The sequence below is a fragment of the Malania oleifera genome, chromosome 3 (genome assembly GCF_029873635.1).
Source record: "Malania oleifera isolate guangnan ecotype guangnan chromosome 3, ASM2987363v1, whole genome shotgun sequence".
In the NCBI taxonomy this organism is placed as follows: Eukaryota; Viridiplantae; Streptophyta; class Magnoliopsida; order Santalales; family Ximeniaceae; genus Malania; species Malania oleifera.
The window spans coordinates 100,434,958-100,449,625 of NC_080419.1; the positions used below are offsets into that span (position 1 = coordinate 100,434,958).

Here is a 14,668-nt window from a genome sequence, read left to right on the forward strand (position 1 = left end):
ACTAACAAAACGTTAGTTGGAGGGTGTGATTACACGTCGAAACTGCGTAATTGGACGTTTAACCCGGGCTTTACGGTTTATATTTTTAATTAAATGTCCAAAATTATCCAATATTTTAATAAAGTGTCAAAATCATCATTCTTGAACTTTATTACACTATTTATGAAATTTTAGTAATTTTTTGTCGCAGAAAAATTCTCGGGAACCAAAACCAACACCTGTTCGTATTTCGTGCATAACTTTTTCATCTAAGCTCCGATCGAGACGATTCAAATTTCTAGAGAAAGAAGAAAGGATTATCTACAACTTTTGTGTTTTGAGTTTTGTGAGATACTGATGAGAATCAATAAGCACCATGGAAGGATCCATTATATGTTTCAGTTGGGCCTATCATCAGAGCGAGATCCAAGAAGATCAAAGAAATACTTCACGGGCTGATTCAAGATATTTGGGCTTATTCAAAAGTGGGGCACTCCAAGCTTGGTCGAAAGAAATATGAAGGTCTACTAAACTTAATCGAAGTTTTTGATGGAGCTTAAATGTGTTAATCTCCTTAATAATGGTGTGCTATTCAAATAGGGAATTTGACTCTTTGAATTTTGTGTTATTATTGTAATCATGCAAGACAACTTGTTTGTTTGTGTAGTCTTAGTAAGTTGTTGAGCCTACCTTTGACTTGTGTTATATTTAATTGTAATCTTGCAAGAAGTCTTAGTAAGTTGTTGAGAGTTGTTGAGTCTAATTTGTAATCTTGCAAAAAGTCTTAGTAGGTTGTTGTGAGTTGTTGAGAGTGGTTTGAAGTGTTTAATGCTTTGTCTCATAGGCTATGCCTATAAAAGCATTCTTATTGTGAGAACAAGGGGGATTCATTGAATGGAATAAAAATGTGAGGCTTTGTTGCTTCTTGGTTCTCTGAAGAACTATTCGAACTTATCGGGATTTCCCGTGGCGTTCACCAACGACTTATCAAACGGCTTTCCACCACCGTTTGTGGCGTCTTCCTTATACCGAGGTTCTTGTTTCACACTAAACAACGGGTTGAGGTCGTATATACCAAGGTTCTTGTTTGTCGTAAACAACGGGTCGAGGTCTACCATTCATATCTATCCAAAATCTGAATTTTAGCTTTCTTGGGCAAGTATTCCAACATTGGTTGTTGGGTCTCAACGCGTGTCGGTTGAGGTTCGCATCAGATACGGGCTCCAGAAGAGTCATATTTGCGATGAACAAAGAATGAAAAAAAAGAAAAAATATAACAATCCAGGTCGGGTCTCCTATCCGGATCCGGGTCTAGGGCTTTCTCCCCTATCATTAAATTCCCTTCTCTTCCTCCCCCTGTGCAGGCAGCCCCCGGGGCTCCCCATTCTCTTCTTCGCCCTTTTCTTCTTCTTCTTCTTCTTCTAACTCTTCTCTTTTGTTTCTTCTGCCCTCTCTCTTCGTAGCCTTTCTTTCTTTCTTTCTTTCTGCTCCTCTTTTCTCTTCTCTAACTCTTCTCTTCCCTTTTCTCTCTTCTGCCCTCTCTTTACTCCCCCTCTCTACTCTTTATCTCTCCGGCCAGTCACTGCTGCTACCAGCAGCAGAAGCCACAGCAGCGAGCTCCACACAGCAACTCCGGCGAGCCTCCATGCAACCCAAGTTCCAGCAACCACTCCAATACAGCTGGGAGTCTGCTGTTTCGAGGCCCATACCAGCAGCAGTCTGCTACTAAGAACACAGCACCGGAGCTCCTCTGTTCCTCCAATCTGCCAGCCATCCGAGCACAGCAGAGGATAGCAGCCACCATAGCAAACCTAGCAAGCCAAGCACCCGAGGCACTCTAGTAGCTTCCATGGCAGCAGCTGTTCCAGCATCCCCTGTTTTACTCTCTCTCTCTCTCTCTCTCTCTTCTTTTCTCTAGAAAATCTTTTTATTTAATTTTTTTTTCTTCTCTCTAATTTTCTTTTAGTTTTTTTTCTTTTCTTTTATTATTATTATTATTATTATTGTTATTTGCTTGGATAGTATTCTTTAAATTGTTAAAGTTTCTTTTAGACTTGATTACTTTTGGGATCTTTATTAAAGTAAGAATTTTTATGGGAATGTTTAGTTAGGTCTTCATTTTTGATACAATGTTTATTTCTTTATCTAATTGTCTTTATCTTAGAAATTAAATTAGTAACCCTTTTAAAGTTTAATTTTTGATTGAAGCTTGATTAGTTTAAGTTTTTATTAAAGTTTGTGTTTTGTTTTGTTTTGTTTTTCTCGTGTTTTGTCTTCGTTTAAATCGTTAATAGTTTAATTTTACTTCAAGGTCTTGGTTCGCGTTAAAGTCTCGATTTTTAGTGCATGTTTGTGTTTGATTAAGTTTCCATTCCCGTGTGTTTTAATTCCTTATTTGTAGTTGCCATCTTTAGTAATGCGTGTTTACGTATTTCCTTGAGTAGCCTAGGGTTTCCTTTATTGTTATTTAATTCCGTGCGTGTTAGTTTTAGGACTTTAATTTGTATTTTCATTTAAGTCTCCACAATCTTGAAAACCCCCGAATTTGAACTGAGTTCAATACCTTTTTAATTTCGATTGGAAAAACATAAAATCTGAGATTAAACGCATTCCCTGAGGAGACGATCTAGCCCTTGGGCTTAGTATTACACGACAAAACTCCTATACTTGGGATAGCTTCCGAGCTGCTCATTTTTCGAGTGAGTCAATACTCTGCTTCTGTCGTAGACAAAGTAATAGTAAACTGTAGGGTAGACCTCTAACTAACTGGATCATTAGCAAATGTAAATACATATCTAGTAGTTGATCGACGTTTATCTAGATCAACTACAAAATCAGAATCCACATATCCAACAATACGTTGATCAATAATATTATTTTTCTCAAATACTATACCAACATCTATAGTATTTATATGTATCGTAAAGTCCATTTCACAGCTTGCCACTGTTTTTTGCCCGAATCATGCATATGCTTGCTCACCATACTAACAACTTGTGAAATATGAGGTCTTGTACAAATCATTGTATGCATCAGACTACCAACTGCACTTGCATAAAAAACTTGTGACATACTTACGTTCCTCGTCTTAATTAGGAGATAAAAATGCACTAAGTTTGAAGTGACGAGCAAACAGAGTGCTAACTGGTTTTGACTGCTCAGAAATGTCAAAACTTTGTACTACCTTCTTCAAATTCTATTTTTGAGTCAAACTGACTCTTCCCCTCATTTTGTCTCTGCATATCTCCATGTCAAGTATTTTTTTTGTTTCACCAAGATCTTTCATCTCAAAATCTTGATTTAACTGACTTTTCAGTTTGTTGATTTTTCCATGTTCTTTGAAACTATCAAGATATCATCAACATATAACAATAAATATATAAAAGATCCATTTTGTAGTATGTGAAAATAAACACAATGATCATGTTTATTTCTAATGTACTTGTGACTAATCATAAATTGATGAAATTGTTTGTACCTCTATCTTGGAGATTGTTTTAAACCATACAACGATTTTTCCAGTTTGCAAACCCAATTTTCTTTTTTAGAAACCTTAAATCCATTTGACTGAATCATATAAATTTCCTCTTCCAAATCATCATGTAAAAATACAGTTTTTTACATCGAGCTGAATTAGTTTAAGATCAAATTGTACTACCAAAGCCAACAAAATTCGAATAGAAGAATGTTTAACAATTGAAGAATATACCTCATTATAATCAATGCCCTCCTTTTGTGCGTAGCCCTTCTTTTGTGCGTAGCCCTTAGCTACAAATCTAGCTTTGAAGTGAACATTATTTGCATATGGAAATCCTTCTTTCTTTATATAAACCCATTTGCAACCAATTGCTTTCTTACCCTTGGACAACTGGGCTAGCTTCCAAGTTTGATTCTTCTGAAGAGACTACATTTCTTCATTCATCGCTTTTTTACATTTTTTTTGATTCAGAGTTCCTCACTACTTCTTTGAAAGTGTAAGGAACATCATCATCTACAACTGGAAGCGCATAGGCCACCATGTTAGCATACCGAGCAGGTTTTCAAATTTCTCTTATTGGCCTCTGAGAAACAATTGGTTCTTGTTGTTATGAAGATTCTCGGATTGAAATCTCTTCTTCTTGTATTCTGTTCCCTACTGTAACTGGAGAGTTACATCGTGCAACCTCATTTCTCACTGAGTTTCCCAAAATTGTCTCAACCTCCACCTATTGTTGAGTACTGTTGGTCTTTTCTTTAATTGGTGACTCCTTACGTATTATTTTCTTCATCATCGCAAGCTCATCACAAGCTATATACCTGCTTAGAATAAATTGTTTTCGTCTCTAGACACCAAAGATGGTATCCTTTGACTCTTGTACTAATCCCAAAGAATATTACTTTCTTAGCTTTAGGATTCAACTTATATTCTTTAACATGATAAGTAACAGTGCCAAATACATGTAAAGAATCATAATCATTAGCAGGTTTTCCAGACCATACCTCACAGGGTGTTTTTCCCCTAATAGCAGCTGATGGTAGGCGGTTAATAAGATGACACGCATACATAACAGCCTTAACCCAAAAACTTTTTGTCCAACCCAGCATTAGACAACATACACCAAACTTTCTCTAGCAAAGTTTGATTCATGCTATCCCATTCTGTTGTAGTGTATTTCTAACTGTAAAGTGTTGAGCAATACCTTCATCTTGACATACCTTCACAAACGGATCATTCGTGTACTCACCACCCTTATCTGATCTGAGTCGTTTGATCTTTCTGCTAGTTTGAGTTTCAACCAATTTTTTTTATTTAAGGAAAATATCACACACTTCATTTTTATTTTTCATAACATACACCCAAATTCTTCTAGAAAAATCATCAACAAAAGTGACAAAATAATACATACCACCCAATGAAATAGTTTTGGTAAGCCCCCATGCATTTGTCTGTATGTAGTTTAAAACACCTTCAATCTAGTGGGTTGTAGTGCCAAATTTCACTCTTGCCTATTTTCCTAGAATACAATGTTCACAAAACTTAAACTTACCTACCTTTGCACCCTTCAATAAACTTTTCTTAACCAGTTGTTGCAAAGATTTTTCACACGCATGTGTGCCAATCGCATATGTCATAACTTGGTTGTATCTAAACCTGCATCTTTCTCAGAAACAACAACTGCTGAGCCAATAACTGTACTACATTGAAAATAATACAAGTTATTTTTCCTAGTACCTTTTATCACCACAAGTGCACCTGATCTTACCTTTAAGGTTTCATCTTTGAAAGTAATAGTGAAGCTTTTAGATTTTAAGACACCCAATGAGATCAAATTTTTCTTTAGACTTGAAACATATCTGACATCAGTCAAGATTTTAACAGTTCCATCTTGACATTTCAATTGTATTATGAACCTATTCCAGTTGTTTTACAAGTATTATCATTTCTCATAAAAACAACCCCACCATCTAATTTTTCAAAATTAAAAAACCATTTCCTATTAGGACACATGTGATAGGAACAACTAGAATAGAAAATCCACTCACCATGAAATGTGTCGAAGATGTTCCAACAAGAGAAAAATCTGACTCACTTCCATCACACTTGACAATATTGGCATTAGAATGTGCTTTGCCCTTATTATTTTGCTGCAATTTAGGGCAATCTTTCTTCCAATGTCCTTTCTTATAACAAAAGGTGCATTCATCTTTAGCAGGTCTCCCTCAAGATTTATTCCTTCTTCCAGGTTTACGACTTTGAGAATGTCCCCTTATTGTCAGTGCTTCAGTTACTGTTTCCTTATAGACCCTATGATCATTTTTTCTGCATTCAGTATTAATTAATGGAGTACAAACAACATCGAAAGTAACTTTATCCTTCCCATATAATAAAGTGGTGGTGAGATACTCATAATCATTTGGGAGATAATTCAGTAACAATAAGACCTTATCCTCATCTTTGACCTTTTCATCCAAATTCAATAAATCAGCCAAAAATTTATTGAAAGCATTTATGTGGTCGTTCATAGAAATTCCTGGTTGATACTGGAAGCGAAACAATTTCTTTTTCAAATAGAGTCGATTTTTCAGACTCTTAGTCATAAATGTATCTATCAATGTCTTCCACAATTTCTTTGCAAATGTTTCTCTCATAACACAATATTTCTAATTTTTGGTGAGACACAAACTAATTGTACCACATGTTTGACGATTGATCTTTTCTTAATCTCTATCGCCCATATTCTTTGATTTATCATTCCGAGCAATATCTAATTTTTTCTGGTATAGGATGTCCATTACCTCACATTGCCACATACCAAAATTATTAGTACCATCAAATTTATCCACCTCAAATTGAGCATTTGCTATCATCTTCGAAGATGATGACGAAGTTGTTGGGGTTGTAGTTTCAGTCATATTCCAAACCTATATATCCAATAGCAAACCAACAGAACAGAAGGCCTAGGATGAATAGAACCACACTTATCTTTGATTGTGTTTACTTTATATATCCTATGAAATTCCACTTTGACCAGATCGACCTCCAGGGAGCGACTGAGCAGCAATAGTCTTTGAGCATTCGTTTAGACAAGGTCTTTCTTAGACATAAAAAATGGAATCAAAGATCCTAAGAGAGAAACACCTCTATCGACACTATTCAACTTGGCTCTAATACCAATTGTTGTGGCGAGCACCCCACTTGTGCCAAATACCAATACTACAAATATTGCTATTGAATATGTAATCAAAACTAAAGCAATGAAGAAACTAATAATAAAATACAAAAATAAAGAATAATACAAGAATTTATAAGGTTCGGTACAGAATTACATATGTCCTCGGGTGCTGACGATCAATCCACTACTTGCATAAAAATTATAACTTGGGCAAATTTCAAATTACCAATAGTAATTAGAAATATCTTAAAGTACAAATACTATTTTTAACTCTACAAATTTGATGTATGATTACAAATGGTGAGGGAAGCTCTTTATGTAACTTCAACGTAAAGTTAAATTTACATTTCCTACCAATGTAGGACAAAAACCAACAAGAAGTCACCAATCTCAATAATTACTTGGAAAAGGAAGATTTTAGGGAAGCCATTGCAATGATAAGCATAGATGTAGACCCATAAGAGTACTTATTGATCATGAACCCAATTATAGCGCTAACTTGGCCTCCTTGTGTGAGCTCACATATCTTAGTGACTTTAAAGGGCGTAGTAGACATCTTTATTGAAAATTTTAAACTAGGAAGGGAATCATATACCTAATTAATATATATAGAAAGAACAATTTAAGGAGTTTTGAAGCAAAAAAATTTGATGATGACCTTGTTGACGAATGCCCAAAGATAAAATGGTGAATAGGAGTTTCAAAGCCTGTATATTAATATAAGTAAGGGATAAAACAAAAGAAGTTGTTCCAATGATCCATATTAAGAGATTTATGAGATTTTTAAGAAGGAAAGATAACTTATTACTCTAAGAGCAAAAAAGAGCATAATCTTGGAAGACAAACATTACATTACGTTTGCTCAAATTTAAACACTATATGGCAAATAATTTAATAGAACGTCTAAGCCAACGATGCCTGTATCAAATAAGCTAGCACAAAAATTATTCTATCTACTCTTTAAGCTTTAACTTTGAATAAGGGAGTGAGGTGGGAACACTTTATGAGGGTAAAATTGGCCACTAATCAAAGTAGCCACTGATTTCCCCAAAGGTGATCATTGGGACATGGAAGAGTGTTTTTTTTGTTTTGGGGGGTGGGTGGTGGGTCACAACCATGATTGGCATAAGTGGAATCCCTGTGTGACCCGAAGGACCCTAGTGACAGAAAGGATGACAAACATCTTAACTAAATTTTTTTAAAGAGGGGGTGGAGGATACCTAAAATGGATAAAGAATAGATTAAAGAACATATGAAAGAATCTTGAAGCAAAAGAGATCTTGTGATGACCTTGTTGGTGAATGCTCAAATACAAAATGGTGAAGAGGAGTGTCTCAAGTGCCTATATATATTCAAGAAACTAAACAAAATGTGCCACAATAAGAGCAAAAAGTGCATATTCTTAAGGACAAATAAGCGTTTTATGCACGCTCAAATTTGAAAACTTTTTGACATATAATTTGATAGGATATTTCAAGTAAAAATGCATGTATTGAATAGGCCAATTCAAAAATTAGCCAATGTATTTGACTCAACCACTAAGCTTAAGAAGGGGAGTGGGGGATAAGGAGAAATTGGCCACTAATTAGAAGGAGTCCTAAATCTCCAAATGATTGCAAGACTATGAGAGTACTAATCACTAGGATCCGTGAAATTATGAGGAGCCACACTAGCCATGATGGCCATGATTCCTCATTAGGTTTCACACTCCTTCCCAAGTTTACAAAGAAGGAACATCTTAATGAGTTGTCTATATCCTCACCCTTATAAATAGATAGGCTCTGATAAATAAGGTAAGTCTCAATTCTTAATGTTCCTTCGGCTTACTTTTCCACTTAGTTGTATTTCTTGATTATTATAGCTCAATTGACTTAAACATCAAAAGTTTTTTTTTTTTTCTTTGAAGCTTCACTTCCATCAAGATCCTTTAGGGCCCATTTAGTTATCAAAAATAATTTTCAACTTTTATTTTGAATTAAAAAAAAATAAAAATGCCACCTTAGTTTCAATTTCCAAGATTTGCATTAAAAAAGTAGAAACAAAGGGTTTGTCTAGTCTTGGAAAATAGTTTTCCACTTTCACTTCTAAATTGCCCATAATTACAAGAAGACACTTTGGTTTTCAATTTTCTAAAAAACCTAGAAAATAATAAGAGTAAAGATGTTTGGAGAAAATTATAAAATGAGGTGATATTTTTGTAATTTTTTGAAAAATTAAAAATAAAAATTAAATCTATTTTTCATAAGTGTATAGTGTTAAAATAGTTTATTGCTTTCCATTTTTTATACAAAATGTTGGATTCTTTACAATTATTTGAAATAGTACAATTAAAAATAAAAACTATGCTTCACAACTAATTAAATGGGTCCTTAGGGTTTCTTTGGATAAAAAATTCTCTTTGAAAAGGAAAGAAAATAAGAAAGAAATTCATGTTTGTTACTTTTTTCTATGTATTAGATATTATTTAAAATGAAAAATTATTTTAATATTACTACAAATTAAGAAAAATAAAATGCTAATAATGTACCATATTTTTGTTTCTTGATTTGATCTTATTTTTATTTTCCTCCAAAATTTTCTCAATAACCAATTAAATATGAAAAAATGATTTTTTTTTTTATTTTTTAGTTTCTTTCTTTTTCTTAACATTTTTCAACAACTTTTAAATGAAATTTTAGCGTTTTCTCATTGCTCGTACATCGACCAAGGGCAAGAATAGTTCCAAAATGCATCATGCACACGCATATGCGTTTATACAAAATGCTTAACTATTCCAAAAGACAAAAAAAAAAAAAAATCATATAATTGCCCACAAATTAGAGGTTGATATATATTTAAAAATTTCTAAAAATATATAACTCAAAAAAGGCATACATCATTTATTATTTTTTTAACAAAAACACAAACAAAAAAGAGGGAATTAGATACAATGACATATGAGCAAGGCAAACCCATTTCTCTTTATCCAATTTGGTTTTTTTTTTTTCTCTCAATTAAAATAGGATGAAAGTGGTTAGTTTTGCTAATTTCTAATTTAAATGAAGTTAAACTTATTTATTTTTTAGCTTGCGTAAGCATAATATAAAGAAATTAATTAATTGAGTTACATCAGAGGGACCCAAATGCAATTTAAAACCGTGCAAGTCAGCTAAAAATTCAATGTTATCTTCTTCAATTATAATTTGATTAATATTAATATGGGTCAAAATTCACACACATGCGCTCATGCTCACATGCCCAAATTTGAAAGAGTCCAAAATTTTAATCTTCCAAGTTGACTGAAAATGAGGGTAAGGTAGCATGTGTAGCAAGCCATATTGGATGCATTTCTAAAATAAAGATACAAAAAGTAGAAGATGGGGTTTGCCAAATGTCAATGCTCACCGCTTTGGCTAGCCTTTAGGACCGCTTTGGCTAGCCTTTAGGACTTTCCTCCCGTGCATCTTGTGGAATCCAATTCACACCAGGGGAGTTGGGAAAGTGACCCTTCCCTTTCACTATTACTCTCCTATCCCCGGTAATTTTCGGACGTAACGCCTTACGGGGAAACCGAACCCTAACCTTGGGGTCACCAAAGTATAGGGGTCACCAAAGTCACAAGTTACTTTACCACTTGAGCTGTCCATCTGGACCTATCTATTGGTATAAGTTGTTGAGAAAAAATATAATTAGCAAGTTTTTAAAAATTCAATATATATATATATATATATATATATATATATATAAAACTACAATTATAATCATACTCTATTTACAAATTAATATATTGATGCAAGTAAAATTATATATTATATCATTGTAGGGGAGTACACATAATTTTATATGTATAGAATATTTTTTTTCTTTTGATTAATAAATAGAAGATTTTGTCTTTTGTGGAGCAGGTTCAACGGCGTAGCGCGTGAGATTTTTATATTACATGTTGCAGTTAAGTTTTAATATTAAAAGAAGTGCTGGAAAAGGATGAAGATGGATGTGCAAATTGCAATCCCAATCCCAATCCCAGACTCGGATGAAAAACGAAAGGAAAAAATTAAAATAAACGGAAGATCAATTAAGAGGAAATTAAGGTTTTACCAAAAGATGGATAATTAATTTCATGGTTGAAATGAAATGGTAAAACTACAAATCACTTATACATGCCAAAAAATGGAACAGATGGATGGATGATGGGAAAAGAAAAGAAAAGAAAGGGAAAGAAAGGGAAAGAAAAACAAGAGGTGGATTTTGAGTAGGATGGATTGGTCCCAAACCCAACAGAAGGTGAAATTGCAATCTCCACCACCCATCGATGGCAAAAAGTTCAACAGCTGATGATGTTACAATGAAATTGCCGTCTCCACTCTCCACCAACCGGCAGTGAAAGGAGTTGCAGCAAAATCAGTAGCTGATGATGATACTACATATGGATGAATTTTTAAAAATAAAAAACCAACAAAAAGAAATGTCACCCAAAAGGTTTCCTATGCGCGGTGGGGACAACCAAATCAGACTGAGTTCTAATAGTTTCTGCAAATATCTCTTTCTTCTACCTCTGTATCAGATACATATTTAATATCACTACTGCATCATAACCATGAATCGAAACCTAAATATATATACACCAAATTAAACATGGTTTTAATTTTAAACGGTACCTGTATCTTCGATCGTAGGGAGCGATCACATATTTTTTGAGGTGGAGATAGCCTTCATCCACCACCGTCCCGAACGCCGGCAGCAGGCTGCTGGAAACGGAGGCCAAATTCTTGATTTCGCCGCTGGAACGCCTCCGGTACAGCCCCGGTATCACCGGCGACCTCGTCTCCGACGCCATCACTGCGCGCTTCTACTGCTAGCTATGTCATTATAATTGATTATTTAACTCCTGTATTGTTATTAATGCTACCCACTGCTACTGCTGCAGCCCAGGTGCATGTATTTTTATATTGGTTACCTCGTTGAATATATTCCAGAGAGAGAGAGAGAGAAGCTGCCCGGCTGTCTTGGCTTAGATGGAAGGTGGTAGGGAAATATATATATATATATATATATATATATATATATATATAAAGTAAAAGACGTTAATTTTCTGTAAGGTTGGACAAAAACATGACTGAAAGTTTAAATATTTAGTGGGATTTCTTCTAAAATCTAGCAAAAAGAAAAAATCATTTTCAAGATTTAAATGAAAGCAAAACTTGAATTTGGGTTTTGTTCAAATCTATATAGATTAAATCTAAGGCTCAAAAGTCGGTGAAAAGACATAAGAAGGAGTATCGGGGGTTCAATTTCAGATACATACACTTACGGAGCCAGCGGTACTTATGGACTGTGAGAATTTACTCTGTGAGCCAGCGGAGACCATGGATGGTGAAAGTTCGCTCTGTGAATTAGCAAGAACCATGGATGATGAGAGTTTTTTGTGAGCCATCGAGGACTGTGTATGGTAATGAAGATGTGTCTTGGGAGTCGGGTTGACCGAACGTCCAACTGATGTACGGAAAACGTGTCCGTATTCCAAACTTTACCTGATCAGTGAGACCTAAGAAAATGACGTTGATCCATAAGTTTGGTGCTGCACCGGGGGGTCCGAATGACTTATTAGAGGTTAGAGTTTCTACGTAATAAAAAAAAAAAAAAATCTAAGGCTCAAAAGTTTTGATATTCATTTAAATTCACATTTGTTGGAACCGGTAAACAATCTTATCTCAAGTTGATTGTAGTTACATGTCCTCTATGTCATGTCTGGGAAAATTTGAAACTGGGTTATTGAATTTGGTTTGAATGCGCATAAATTTAAATTTAGAACTTGAAATCATGTTCTCAAATACTATCTTAAATTGTGTTTAGAAGTATAAATTTTGAGTCCCGGCTTTGTACGAATCTAAACTAAATTTAATAATATATTTTGTTAAGATAATTTAAATTTGGTGGCAATTAAAGACAGTAGTGGATGAGTTGTAAAGACGTCATTTTTTATTTAAAATTATTTAATGTATAATTTATGGAAAGAAAGTTGGGAGAGTTAAAATGAATATTAATGAATTTTCTGCAATTAATGAAGAGAATAAAGGATCAATTGAAAGAACAATTCTTTCACCGCCTTATCAAATATATTAATTTATTATTTTATTAAGTGGGACTCTTTGTCACTTTTTTTTTAATGAGAAGTAAATCTTGAGATTTGGCGAGAATGTGTTTGGATTTCATCGGTTGGTTAGATTAATTGTCATTTAAAAAGGTCAAAATTTTAGTGTCGCAGTTGCAAAAATTAATTTTAATTTTTAAAAAAATTTAAAAATTTACATTTTACTTTTATTATATTTGTATAAAATAAATGAATAATAATACAAAATTTGTTACTATTTGCTCGTGAAACTAGTTTTATTTTTTTTTTTAGTTTTTCAAATAATTAAAAATATTTTATTTAATTTTTAAATTTTCTAATTATATATATAATTTGATTTTTTTAATTACTTTTTAGATTTCTGACTTCTTACTTACATGTGAAAACATGGAGCTCATATCTTTGGTATTGATTTGTGTTGAGAATGTACTATTTCAAATCTTCATAAAATTCAATCTTCAAAATAAATGATTTCAAACATTACTTTATATACTTTTGAAGAGTTTGAAAAACAAGTTTTCTTTTTTCTTTTAATCATTATGAAATAAAAAAATATTTTAATAATTAAATAAACTCTTTATTTCCTACTTTTTTTTAACAAGAATATGGGGAAATGAAAAATAAGCTAAATGTTTTATAATTATTTGGAAAATTAATGAAATAATAAGTTAGTCCTTGTACTTTTTAAGTTAAAATATATTTTTTATACTTTCAATTCATACAATTAAGGACCTGTACTTATTATTTTATTTAATTAAAAACTATCATCTAAACTAATTTAATGGTTATGAATTGGAGAATTGAAAATAAAGGAAGACCCTCTTGAATTTCACCATTGGATTAGTCAGCTGATTTTGAGGTCTGTATATTATTAGTTGCAAAAAAAAATATTTATATTATTTTAAAATTATTTTATATTAATTATGCACTTAAACTCATAATTACCTTATGATGAATAAAATTTCTTGAGATTTTTTTAAACTATGAATTTATTAAAAATAATAGTTATATAACGTGTAATTTCAATTCTACACTTTATGTACGTAATCAATTCTATTAAATTTACTAATAATTTTAGATTTAATTAAGATGACAAAAATAATTGTATGAAATTAGTAAGTACAAGTCCTTAATTATATTAATTAAAAAATATAAATACTTAAAATTGATTAATTATCTATAAACATTAATTGTAGTTGACTTTGGAATATGAGATTCAACATTTTATATATTTATCGTCTATGAATCTAAATTATTGGTACATGTATTTTAAGCAACCAATAACAAGGCACCATGTGATTTAATAGGAGAAAAGAAATTTATTTCCCCCATATTTAGAATATGAGGAGCCCTTAACCATACCCTATGCTTTCCTTAATTGATGAATTTTTTCCACATATGTCTATTTTATCTCCATAAGGTTTTTAATTGGAGAATCATTCCTTATTGTTAGCCCCACTAATCAATTATCAGTTTATGACATTCTCATCAAGGGTTCTCCCAAGACTTAACTCTAGTAAGTTTCTTATTTTTTTTTGGCTCTCAAGATTAGAATGTGTTAGTACATCGACATCAAATATATATGCTAGCTCGAGGTCGATGGATGTAATTATATTGCCCAACTTCGTGATAGGTCATTACCTAAATTGAAACAAAGTTAAAAGAGTTACTAGAAAAATGCATGTGACATACTTTACAAAGAAGTGTGATTGTTGTCAGTGTCGTAACGTTCCGGAGAAGGATTCGAATTTGTGAAGAATAATGATGAAAAGGTTTAATGGAGTCGCAACTAACTTGTTATTTACTTATGTGCAGTTAGCTTGTGATACCCTCTGGAAGAAGGGTTTAAAAATGATTGATATTACAACACATATCAACAAGGTATACCTTTCTTTTCAAGAGTCTTTCCATAAAAATTTCATGATTA

General features: G+C 32.8%; 1 protein-coding gene across 2 annotated transcripts in view; it reads right to left on the reverse strand.

The window, feature by feature from the left end:
* Positions 1-11,648, reverse strand: part of LOC131152045 (potassium channel KAT3) — a 25,176-nt gene extending 13,528 nt beyond the window's left edge. The window contains exon 1 of one of the 2 annotated variants that reach the window (XM_058103630.1): positions 11,270-11,648. In XM_058103630.1, coding sequence (XP_057959613.1) covers positions 11,270-11,448 — 179 coding nt within the window. In that variant the 5' untranslated portion in view covers positions 11,449-11,648. The remainder of the gene's footprint in view (positions 1-11,269) is intronic. The other variant, XM_058103632.1, reaches the window with a different exon arrangement.
* Positions 11,649-14,668: the final 3,020 nt, after the last annotated feature.